Here is a 12,300-nt window from a genome sequence, read left to right on the forward strand (position 1 = left end):
GTGTTTTAGTTTGTTCAAGCTGCTGTAACAAAATACTAAAAGACTGGGTAGCTTATAAACATTTATTTCTCACAGTTCTGGAGCCTGGGAACTCCAAGATCAAGGTATTGGCAGACTTGGTGTCTAGTGAGAGCCTGCTTCATAGACAGCTGTCCTCTCACTGTGTCCCCACAGAAGGGGTGAGAGAGCTCTCTGGAGTCCCTTTTATAAGAGCCCTAACCCCACTCATGGGGCTCCACCCGCATCACCTAACCGCCTCCCAAAGGCCCCATCTCCTAATAGCATCACATTGGGGGTTAGGATTTCAACATACAAATTTGGGCGGGACACAAACATTCAGTCTACAGCAGGGAGTAACATGTCCAGCAGTACCAGGTCTGGAAGCCAGGCCTCCCCATTCAGTGTCCTACCAGCCCCCCCAGCCCTCCTCCAAGGCACAGCACTTGGAGATGAGAGACAAGAGGCATGTGAGGTTTTCATCCTCTCACCTCAAGTGCTCAGTATGAAGCACAAATTAGGACACAGAAACCCACCTTTGTCCTACACCAAGAAACAGGAAGCCACATGCTCCTGGGCATGAACAGCAAGGGAGCCAGGGCTCCAAAAGCCACATCTGTTCCCAGCACAAGGAGGGAACAGGCAGGACTCCCCAGGCTGGGCTGAAGAGGAAATAGCCATGAGCCTTGTCCTGCTGTGAAAAGGAAGGATCCTTGGGGTGAGAGCTGTGTCTGCATTCTGTCAGTGAACTGGCCCAATCACTTCTCCAAGTCCGGGGCCCGGTCTAGGCTCAGAATGGAAGACAAGGCCCTACTGTCTCCTGATCCAGGAAGGTCAAGAGATGGACGCTGCTCAGGCGGGGTCCTCATCCCTCACCTGGATGATTGCCCAACAACCTCTTGCTTCTCGCCACCTACGCTGCCCCACAGCCTCTCAGAGGTGCCCCCCAAATAACTAAATCCCACTCCTCCCTGAAGCCCTACCACCATCTCGAACTGCATACCTCCTGCCCAACCACTTCTCCTTAAGGAGATTCCCTGTCCCCATATGGCCCCACCTCCTCCCCCCTCCCTCAACACAAATGGAGAGGTCCTTCACCCCAGGTCCCCCGACCTCACTCCCCAAGCAGAGCTTTACACGATACAAATACATGTCTAATTTAACATTTTTTAATAGCTACATTGAAAGACTATTAGACAATTAGTAAAAAGGCAAAAAAGAAACAGGTAAAATTAATCTTAATAAACTATTTTATTTAGTCCAATTTATCCAAAATATTATAATTTCAACACGTAATCAATACAGAAAATTATGTTACTGTTTTCTTTGGGGACGCTCTGTGACATGCAGCCTGGATTTTACACTTACAGCACGTCTCAGTTCGGACGCTGGCCAGCACAGACCTAGACCAGGGGTTGCAGACTATGCCAAAGGCCTAAATCTGGCCCGTTGCCTGATTGTGTATGACACTTGAACAAAGAATGGTTTTCATATTTTTAAGTGGTTAAAAATATCAAAAGAATAGCATTTCCTGACACATAAGTTTTATGAAATTTAAATTTGGTGTCCATAAGGTTTTTAATTGTCAATAAAAATGTATAGAAATAGGCTTTATCTCTTCGTAGGTTATGTACTTACCTACATGATAACCTGGATTTCGCCTCTCGGCTCACACAGCGGAAAATACGAATATCTGATTCTGGGCAGGAAAAGTTGCCCCTAAACTCTAATATAGGAGCTCCAGATCTGGCTTTGGAATCAGGAGACCCAGCTCAAATCCCGGCTGCCCTGCGTCCCAACTCTGGGACTTAGAACAAGTCATTTCCACTTTTTGAGCTTCGATTTTCTTCATTTGAAAATCGGGCCGGCACTAAAATGGGTGTAGAGAGTGGGAAAGCCAGCACAGGCCACGGACTGGTCACTCATTCACTCGTTGCCAGTGTCCTGCGCTTCACACTTCCGGTGGCATCACTGGCCACCGAGCCCTCACCTGGCTCGGTGTCTCCTCCGGGAGAGCCTCCACCAGTCGCCTTTCCCCGGCATCCTCAGCAATCTCCGCCTCCACTGCCCGGAGCCCCACGTCGGCGGCATCTGCATGACTGTGGCAGCGCAAACCTCCATCTGCCTGGAATAGCCTTCCCTCTTCCTCACCAAATCTGTTTCCTGCAAGATGACACCCTCGCCACCCCAGTAGCGCCCTCCAGCTCACAGCTCCGTCTAACCGCAGCACTTCCGGCACGCCCACGGGGCCATCTGCGCGTGTGCACGGTTCGGACCCCACCCCCCCCCCACCCTACCCCCCCCACCCTACCCCCCCCACGCCCCCACCCCCGGCTACAGACCAAATGCCGGGCCTGGCCTTCCTGGGCCAGCCCTTTACACACGCGGTGGTCCCCACAAATACTTCCGGCTGCCTTAGTTGAGGGGGAGGGCAGATTTGCAGAACCATTCCTTCCTTTCCCCTCGACCCCCATGACATAAACCTCATTCATCAAGTCTGACATCTGGTATCTAAATCCCGCCCGCTCCCTGACTCAGCGGAGCCTCCTCCTCCGGGGCACACCCCCATCCCCTGGCCCCGTCCCTCTGCTGGCTACTGCCTTTCCAGAACCAGCTGCAGCCATTCGCTCCCTCTCCCTCCTCCCTTCTCCCTCCTCCTCTCTCTGGATTCCTCCCCCTTGCCCCCCCCCCTCGATCGCCCAGCTCACCTGCTGATTTACAAGTATGTTGGGCTAGTCTAGGCTCCAGGGCCTGGCCGACCCCTTTTCCTTTCACCTCCTGCCAGTAAATCTTTTCCTCCTGGTCCCTCCTAACATGGACCCTTTTTTCCGGCTGCCAGGTCAGTACTTCCAGCAGTGAAGAATGATGTACAAGAATTGAACTTGTTGCCAGCAAGTACTCTTGTCCCCAATTAATGTTCCTCCATTTTGCCAAAAAGGTGAGAACTGGCCTCCCACGGGGTAGGGAGGGACTGCTTTGACCCCTGACCCCTGACCCAGGGTGGACCAGCTTCATCATGCCAGTCACCAGGGTTTCCTTCTACATTCTGACCACTTCTTCTGGTTTCCTACCTCCCCCCCCACATTTTTATTGAGATATAATTGACATACCATAAAATCCACCCACTTAAAGTGTACAGTTCAATGGTTTTAGCATATCCACGGAGTTGTCACCACAATCTAAGGTTAGAACATGTGCGTCACCTAAAAAGAAACCCTTAGATGCCTGACTACTGCGCTGTACACCTGAAGCTGAAGCTGAATAATATTGAATGTCAACTATAATTAAATATATATAGTCACTGGATGTGGAGTACAGCATAGAGAATAGAGTCAATGGAACTGTAACAGCTATATAGGCTGTCAGAGGGGTAGTAAATTTGGGGAGAGGGGCTATCACTTTGTGAGGAGTGTAAATGTCCAGTACATTGTTTTGTACACCTGAAACTAATTTTTAAAAAAAGAAAAAGAAACCCTTACCCATTAGCGTCATTCCCATCCTCACCCTCCCTCCAGCCCCTGCAAACACTAATCTACTTTCCATCTCTATAGATTTGCCTATTCTGGGCATGTCATTTAAATGGATTCATACTATATGTGCCTTTTGTATCCAACATAATGTTTTCAAGGTTCATCCATGTTATAGTTGGGATCGGTACCTCATTCCTCTTTATTGCCAAATAATTTTCCACTTCTTTTGCTGGTCCCTCCTCAGAGTCTGACTGGAACACGTGGAAGCCCCCCAGGACTTAGTCCTCCTCTTCTCTCCATTCAGTCCCTGCTGATCTCATCCAGTCTCCTGGTATGAAATACCACCTCGATGCAAACAGCTCATGGAACTCTCTCCCTAGCCTGGCCTTTTCCCCTGAGCAGCAGATGCGTGGGTCCCAGGACCTCCTGCACACCTCTGCTTGGAGGTCATCTTGGGCGTCCGGCTTAACACACCTAGTACAGAAAATTACAGACCGAGTTCAGTTGTGAATATTAATGCAAGAATGCTATAAAATATAAGCAAACACCATCCAACCACACATTAATAATCATTTTAAATCATAACCAAGCAATGATTATTCCAGAAAAGCAAGGATGGTTTAATATCAGGAACTCTTAATATAATACACCATGTTAATAGAGAAAAAAAGTCATCAATATATACTAACAGGACATTTGATAAATCTCAACATATATTTTTAGTAAATATTCTTGACAAAACAGAATAAGATGAACGTTTATGGCTGGCCCAGTGGCTCAGGCGGTTAGAGCTCCCTGCTCCTAACTCCAAAGGCTGCCGGTTCAATTCCCACATGGGCCAGTGGGCTCTCAACCACAAGGTTGCCAGTTCGATTCCTCGAGTCCCGCAAGGGATGGTGGGCTCCACCCCCTGCAACTGGCAATGGCAACTGGACCTGGAACTGAGCTGTGCCCTCCACAACTAAGACTGAAAGGACAACAACTTGACCTGGAAAAAAGTCCTGGAAGTACACACTGTTCCCCAATAAAGTCCTGTTCCCCTTCCCCAATAAAATTAAAAAAAAAAAGAAAAGATGAACGTTTATAAAAACAACCGAAACGGTTAAAAGCTTCAAGACTATTACAACATGGCCCAAAACAACTCTCCAAACAAGATCACAGCAAGGAATCATAGACGAAGCCTCACCAAATTCACAGAAGACCAGTTGAATATCCTCATCAAAGCATTCAATCAAACACCTTACCCAGGTTATGCTACCAAACAAAAGCTTGCTTTAGAAATCAACACTGAAGAGTCTAGAATCCAAATTTGGTTTCAGAATCGAAGAGCTAGGCACCGAGTTCAGAAAAGATTAGAACCTGAGAAGGACTTAAAAGCAAGCCAAGACCAAGATCACCCTGAAGAGAAGATTCATGGTAGAGAAGATAGACGGTGTCGTACCAGCTATACTTCCTCCCAATTACATACCCTCATCACAGCATTTACAGACAACCCTTATCCTGGGATTGATTCCAGAGAGCAACTTGCTAAGCAAATTGGGGTTCCAGAGTCAAGAGTCCAAATTTGGTTTCAAAATCAAAGATCTAGGTTCCACGTACAGAAAAAAAGAGAACGTGGTGAGCTCTTACAACAGAAACAAGACCAGGAATGAAATCTCTGAGACATGGGAGTTCAAGGTACAGAAATCACACCAAATGGCACCAATCTCGTTAACAGCTGTCTTATTTCTCTGAAGCCAGAACAGAATGGACCAAGAGATAAATTTGATGTCATCAGCCTGGACTCCAAATCTCTCATCCTAGGAACATACCCTTCTAAATATACTGTCAGCTTCTTGAGAAGCTGAGCCTTCTGGAGATGGTAAACAGAACTTCAGGAGGCAGTCAGATACAAGGCACCACACAGCCCTATCCAACGGAGCCTGGCTCCACACTAGCAGATGTCAAAGAAAATGAAAATAAACTTATTCATATCATTAAAAAAAAAAAAAAAACAACCGAAAGGTCATCTTCCAGAAGCACTTCCATTAAAGTAAGAAACAATACAAAGTCGTCTTCCATTTATTATTTCACTTTTTCTGGAGGACCATCAATGCAATTGGACAAGAGAAAGAAATAAGAGGTATAACAACAAGAAAATAGTAGGTGAAATAATTATTTGCAGATAATATGATTATATACATGGAAAACCCAAAGAAAATTAATCAAAACACTATTCTAAACTGCAAGAGAATTCAGTAAGATGGCTTTTGCATATGTCAACAATAATCAGAAGATATAAAAGAAGAAAAGACCTAAAACACCTAGGAAGATATTCAACAAGAAATATTCAAGAGAAAGAGAAAGAAAATATGAAATACTTGAGCACACAAAATATCTGAGCAAATGGAAAGGCCTGTTGCATTCCTGACCAGAAAGATTCAACATCATGAAAATTTCAAACCTCCCTAGACATTTGAGAAATTAATTTGTTAATGCTATCTGAGTAAAACTACCAAAGTTGTATACAAACAACCTTTTATTGAGAACAGCAAGATGCAGAATGCTGTTCATAGTATAAAGGGGGGGGGGCGATAGCATTTGTGTAATTATGGATAGATTATCGACTACCTATGAGAGGCAGTGCAGGAAATGGGTTTCTTTGGTTGCTGCTGGTTACAAAAATGGGTAACTAAAACGGATGGGAGGGACACTTTTCTCTGTGTAACTTTTTGGTGTAATTTTGAACCATATCAATAAGTATGTTACTTATTAAAATTTTTAGAAAACTGAAAACAATCATATTACTATTTTTTTGAATCTCTTAAGGGCTCTGTGTTACCAGCAAGTGCTCTAGGCATCCAAGACCTTCCCCAATTAGGCTCCAAATAATGGTAGTGATGACAACAGGGGAAGCCACCACCACCATCCAAATCAACCAACTACCGTGAACTTTGGCCCGTGGGCCAAACCCAGCCTGCTGCCTGTTTTTATAAATACATTTTTATTGAAACACAGCCATGTCCACTTGTTTATACATTGTCCACGGCGGCTTTTGAGTTACATGGCAGAGGAGAAGAGTTGCACAGAGATTATACAGCACGCAAGCCTAGAATATTTACTACCTGGCCATCAACAGAAAACGTTTGCCAATCCCTGATCTAAATCAAATTGTAACAGAGTGAAATGTTCGGCCTCTGTGACTCCATCTTGTTTAAGCCTGTGTTGTTCCCATGGCCTTCAGGCTAATAGTTTCTCCTTAGTCTTGCATACAGATGTGCTAATCATTAGAGGAATTATGATTGGGGCTTCAGGAGGTAAGGGAAGTATGCATTGTTTATCAAAAATATGCAGGAACTCGTGTCCCGACTCACATCAACTAGCACAGCCTTCCTTGGAACCCTGCTGGCGCCCAGGTGTCGGTGGTGGTCAGTCAGCTCTGGCGCCCTCCTAATTCCCCTTCCCTTCACATAAAAAGCCTGAACTCTGTACTTTCTTAAGATGGATTTGAGAAACCACTAGGACTCCCATTTGGTTGGTGTCTTCTCGATCAATAAAGTTTTTCTTACTCCAAACTCTGATGTTTTGAGTTTTGGCCCTTTGAAGTGCCAGGCACACAGACTTTGGACTGGTAGCAAAATGGATGCTGACATCCATGGTCTCCCAATGAAGCCCAAATTCTCTCAACTCAGTTTCCCGTCCAGTCAGCTTTACTCCGCCTGGCTGGTCTCTGCTCTGTCCATCATGGACAAGGAGAAAAATAGATTCCTCTCTCTCATGTGTAGTAAAGGAGGCACAGACAGAAGCTGAGCAACATTAGGTCCCTGTCCCTCCCTGAGAATTGGGGTCTGGGAGGAGCACAGGACTAGGAAGGGAACGACCCATCGCTCCCAGAATCCTGCCTCTCTCCATCCCCAGCTGGTTTGCTCTGTGGTCGGGGCACGTCCCTGCCTCTCCAAGCCTCATCATTTCCCTCTGTTACAGGACAAGGGGGAATAGATGGGTCCTAAATAGGCTTCCAGTTCTCACCTTCGAGGAGTAGGACCACGACCTTCCCACTCTCTCCAAAGGCAAAGCAAAACACCAGCTGTCAACAGCATAGTCATAAAAAGTTCACAAGCAAGAGCCAGCCACAGCTGACTTCTGCTCGTGCCTCACTGCTCCATAGGGTTGGGTGTACGTGTGAGGGAGAGCAGGACCGAGCTCCTGGCCTGAGGAGACCAGCCTGCTTGACAGACCCCAGCCCCAGGGCTGTAGAGGGGCTTGGGCAGTGACGATGTCACCTCTTTATGCCATCACACTTCCTGAAAATCAGTGACTCTGGAACAGCCCTCTGCAGGTCTCCACTGCTTCTGGGCTCCCGGTCTCCCTGCAGTTCCAGCCGCGACCACACTGGCCAACATTTATCCAGCACCTACTTTCTGTGCATTTGGCCCTCGCCCACTCCAAGTCCTCCTGGGGCTCTTTTCTCTGCCAGCCTGTCCTGACCTTCCATCCACCTTTGTTTTCAATCCAATGAGCGCATCCAGAAATTGGCATGTTCGTTTTCTACTGCTGTTATAACATCCAACCACTCAGTGCCTTACAACAATATCCCTTTATCTTCTCATAGGTCTGCACGTCGGAAGTCCAGAGTGGCGTGGTGGGTTCTCTGCTCAGTGCTTTCCAAGGCTGTAATCAAAGTTTCAACTTACTGTGATCTCATCTGGTGCGTAGGGTCCTCTTCCAAGCTCATTCCTGTGGTTGGCAGGATTCAGTTCCTTATGGCTTTAGGACTGGGTCCCTGTGATCTGTCAGCCAGGGGTCCTTCTCAGCTCCTTGCTGCTACTCTTTGGTCTTTGTATGTGGTCTCCTCCATCTTCAGGCACCAGGTTCAAATCTCTGACTCCCCTTCAGCCAGCAGCCAGAGGAAGCTCCCAAGTATGTCGTCCACTTCTCTGTTTTCCCACAGTAGCCTGCATAAGCTTCCAAAAGCAGAGCTACCCACGTTAGCCCCACTTAAACTCCTGCAGTGCTCTCCACCCAGTAGCCTCAAGATCTAAACAAAACTCCGTCAAGTTCTTTCTTTCAAATGTTTTCTGAGCACTGACTCCCTGCCAGGTACTGAGATCCACAGACAGTCTCCACCCTCCTGGATATCTCTGTGTTGTGGGACAGAGGGACCCCAACAATGAATACGGCTGTGATAAGCACTGAGGGTGGCCATCCTAGTGGGCCCTGCCACTTGGCCCCTCCTGCCCTGGCTCCCTCCTCACCTCCAGGAATTTCCAGCACCCCCCAACCCCACCCAGCCAGTCTCAGTAGGAGGCAGGTTTTCGCAGATCCCTTCCTAGGTTCCAGTTCTATATTCTTAGAGCTCCCAGTACTTCCCCACATAGAAAGCAGCACCAGAGTTCATATGGAGCCTCTGGGGAGGCCAGGCCTTTTTCCAGCTCACCACTGCTCCCTCCAATGCCTAGCACAGTGTTTGACACATTCCAGATGCTCAGTCCATTTTTGGAACGAATGGCAAGTCCACTAGGTGACAGCGGAGACCCAACACCTCCTCAGCATTCTCTCTACTGACAGTTTGCCTGCTCCCCAGACACTGCTGGCAGAAAAACTCTGGCCACCCAGAGTTCGAGCCCATGAGCACCACGCTGGCACCCTCTGCCCTGGCCTTAGCTGTAAATTGTGGCTGGCACCCCAGGATGTTGCTGCCTGGGGACCAGCTATGTAAGGAATGGAGCTAGCTCTATGGCATGAAGTCTGGCAGGCCCACCACTGTCGATTCCAGGAGGCCTAGGAACAAGGAAGAGATTTTCTGGGCACAGGAACAGAAAATGTGCCCATCAAGCACTTACTCAAGGATCCATTAAACAGTGGGAGGCAGCATGGTGCCCTAGAGAGGGGGCAGGTTTTGCCAGTGACAGAGGGTAAGAGATGAAGCAGGTGGCAAGTGCAGCAACCCAGGGGAGGCAGCAGGGGGCTGCAGAGGAGAGCAGGCCCCCACAGGCCCCAGGACCATGGGCGCAAGAGTCTGAATTGAAACAGCGATGGCACAGGCACCCACCGCCGCCTCCTCTAGGCAGCCCCAGACAAAACACCCATCTGGGAAAACTGCATTTTTGGTAGGAGTTGGTGGCCTGAAGGAGAGCCTGCCCTAGGCTTTCATTGGGGATCGGGGCTGATGACAGACTCAGTGGCCATCGCCTCCCCCCAGTAACTGGAGCCACAGCCCACGGCCCACGACCCACAGCTTCCACACAAAGTACCCAACCAGAACACAAAGCGCCTCATGGCACTGCCTCAGCCTCCCCTCTGTTAAGTGTCTGGGTTAGGCAGTCCTTGGGGTCCACCGGACTTCTAAAAGTCCAGTCCTCCCTTCTAATTTTATCTCCCCCAGAAACCAGAGCCGCATGCAGCTGCCCACTCCAAGTCACTGGCTGGGCAAGGGGAAGGGAGAGTCAGCTCTGATGCCCAACGTTAAAAACTGCCTAGTGGCAGGACACAAGCCCCTCCAGGCCCAACCCTCTGACCTATCACTACCCACACCTGTCCAGATGGCCCACAGGACTGGCTCAGCGTCCCCTGATCCCATAGCCACACAGGGAGTTCCAGCTCATGCCCTCAGAGTTCCCAGCGTTATGGATCCCCTAAAAAGACCTGTTCATGTCCTGACTCCCGGTACCTGTGATGTGACTATATTTGGAAACAGGGTCCTTACAGATGTATCAAGTGAAGATGAGGTCATTAGGGTGGTTCCTAATCAAATATGACTGGTGTCCTTATAAGAAGAGGAAAGAATGTCATGTGAAGACAAAAAGAAAGTCATGGGACAATGGAGGCATGGCTTGATGTGTCTAAAGCCAAGGAGCACAAGGCATCGCTGGCCACACCAGAAGCCAGGAGAAAGGCATGGACCAGACGCTCTCCTGGCGCCTGCAGGGGAAGCACAGCCCTGCTGACACCTGCATTTTGGACTTCGAGCCCCAGAATTGGAGACAATAAATTGGTGTTGTTTTAAGCCACCTAATTTACAGGACTTTATTAGGACAGCGCTAGGCAACTACTGCCACCAGTCAGTCCCCAGTATCTGATTGTTGAACAATTGAATACAACTGCCGGCTCTCATGAATCTATCGTCATGAGAGAAAGGAGAAGGGAAGCAGGCCCGCCCCTCACATTGGAGGGATTCAGGGCAAGAGCACAGATGGAGCCCCTGACCCCCCCCTTCTATTTCTACCTGCCCCATCCTGTTCTGTACAGTGAGGGACCCACATGCACATGTGTGGATGCCCCAAGCCAAATGTCCATGCTCTGTCCACGACCCACCCACCCACACCTTGGCCTCCCTTCAGACCTCCAGGGACAGCTCTCCCTCTGAAGAGCAGATGGGAGAGAGGGCTGGGCAGGCCCTGGTAATGGCCTCAGTGTGACTGGGCAGGGAATTCCTGCACCTGGAGGGCTGGGGAGGACAGGGACATGTCCCATTGGTCTTGCAGATTCCTCACCCTGACCCTCTAATGCCCAAGGTGATGCCCTGTGGCTCAACAAGGAACCTCCACAACCAGCACATGCCTGCCAACAGTGGGGCCTTTCCTGGCAGCACTATCTCATTCAATTGTCATCCCATTTTGAAGGTGAAAAAAACAGAAGCACAGTTAAACCAAAGCACTGGTAAAGTGGAACAATGTGTCCAAGGCTGTAAAGCGAACAAACTGGGTATCTGGGATCAAATCCTGGTCTGTTTGACTCCCTTCCTTTCTCTACACAGCATGCTTTCCGTAGACTTGATTTAAATCGGTAAACTGCCAAAGCCCTATTAGATATTAAAAAGTAAAAAAAAAAAAAAGAAAAACACCAAAAAACAAACTTGACAAACCAAGCACTACATCCATCAAAGCAATTTAATTCTAAAGAAAGAATAGAGAAGCTGGAAATGGATCCAAGCATATATTAGAATCTAGTACACACAGAGGCATTTTAAATGAATGGATAAAAAGAAAAGGAATTCAATAAATGGCAGCATGACAATGGCTAGTCATCTGGATTCGAGTTCATGGTTTTGAGCCCTGGAGACCTGCCTTTCTCCTAATACATTAAATCTGATGGATCAAAAATATTTTATATAAACAGTGAAACCACACAAGCACTACAAAAATTTCCTTCAAATACAAAAAGCTTTTCTAAAGCGGTAAGAGACACCCTATAGAAATACTATACAAGAATAAAACAGGGAGTTAACAAAAAAGAAACACAAATGACCTGTAAAATACAAAATACCCAGCTCCCCTCCAAACTAAAGAAATGTAAATTAAAACAAGACATCATTTCTCCCTATTGGATCATCACCACTCCTCTTCCCCCTAAAAAAAAAGGGTTGCTAAAACCCACTCTTGGCAGGCCATGGAGAGACATTATTAGGGTAACTGTAAGTCGTACCTTTTCAGAGGACAATTGGACAATACTGCATATATCAAAATTATAAGGTTAGGAATTTATCCCTGGATACACTCACAAAGGTAACAAAGATTCTGCATAATATTCATTGCAAACTTATCCAAAATAGTAAAAACACTAAAAACACACTAACGTCCATCAGTAGGGCGGCTAAATAAATTACAGAAATCCACACGATGAGATACGATGGGGCATTGAAAGAGTTATCTCCATGGTGGAAAGAAACTTTTCCCAAAATATATTAAGTGGACATAAATTGCCAGAACAATATGTTATACTATTTAACTTATGTAAACAAATAAATATATATATACTTGCACATGTACACAAAAAAACCTAATAGTGAATACCTCTGGAGAGCTTAAATGGGGGCAATAGAGCTTAAGGATGTTTAACTTTTTGCTTTATACTG

The 12,300-nt window shown here is 47.3% G+C and overlaps 1 protein-coding gene across 1 annotated transcript; it reads left to right on the forward strand.

Moving 5' to 3' along the window:
• Positions 1 to 4,594: 4,594 nt before the first annotated feature.
• On the forward strand, positions 4,595 to 5,119 carry LOC308491941 (double homeobox protein A-like; the record flags this gene model as incomplete). The annotated part of the gene is made up of 1 exon (XM_081036178.1): positions 4,595 to 5,119. One exon carries the CDS (start codon positions 4,595 to 4,597, stop codon positions 5,117 to 5,119), a length of 525 nt encoding a protein of 174 aa, XP_080892304.1.
• Positions 5,120 to 12,300: the final 7,181 nt, after the last annotated feature.

The sequence above is a fragment of the Rhinolophus hipposideros genome (assembly GCF_964194185.1).
Source record: "Rhinolophus hipposideros genome assembly, chromosome: 23".
NCBI lineage: Eukaryota > Metazoa > Chordata > Mammalia > Chiroptera > Rhinolophidae > Rhinolophus > Rhinolophus hipposideros.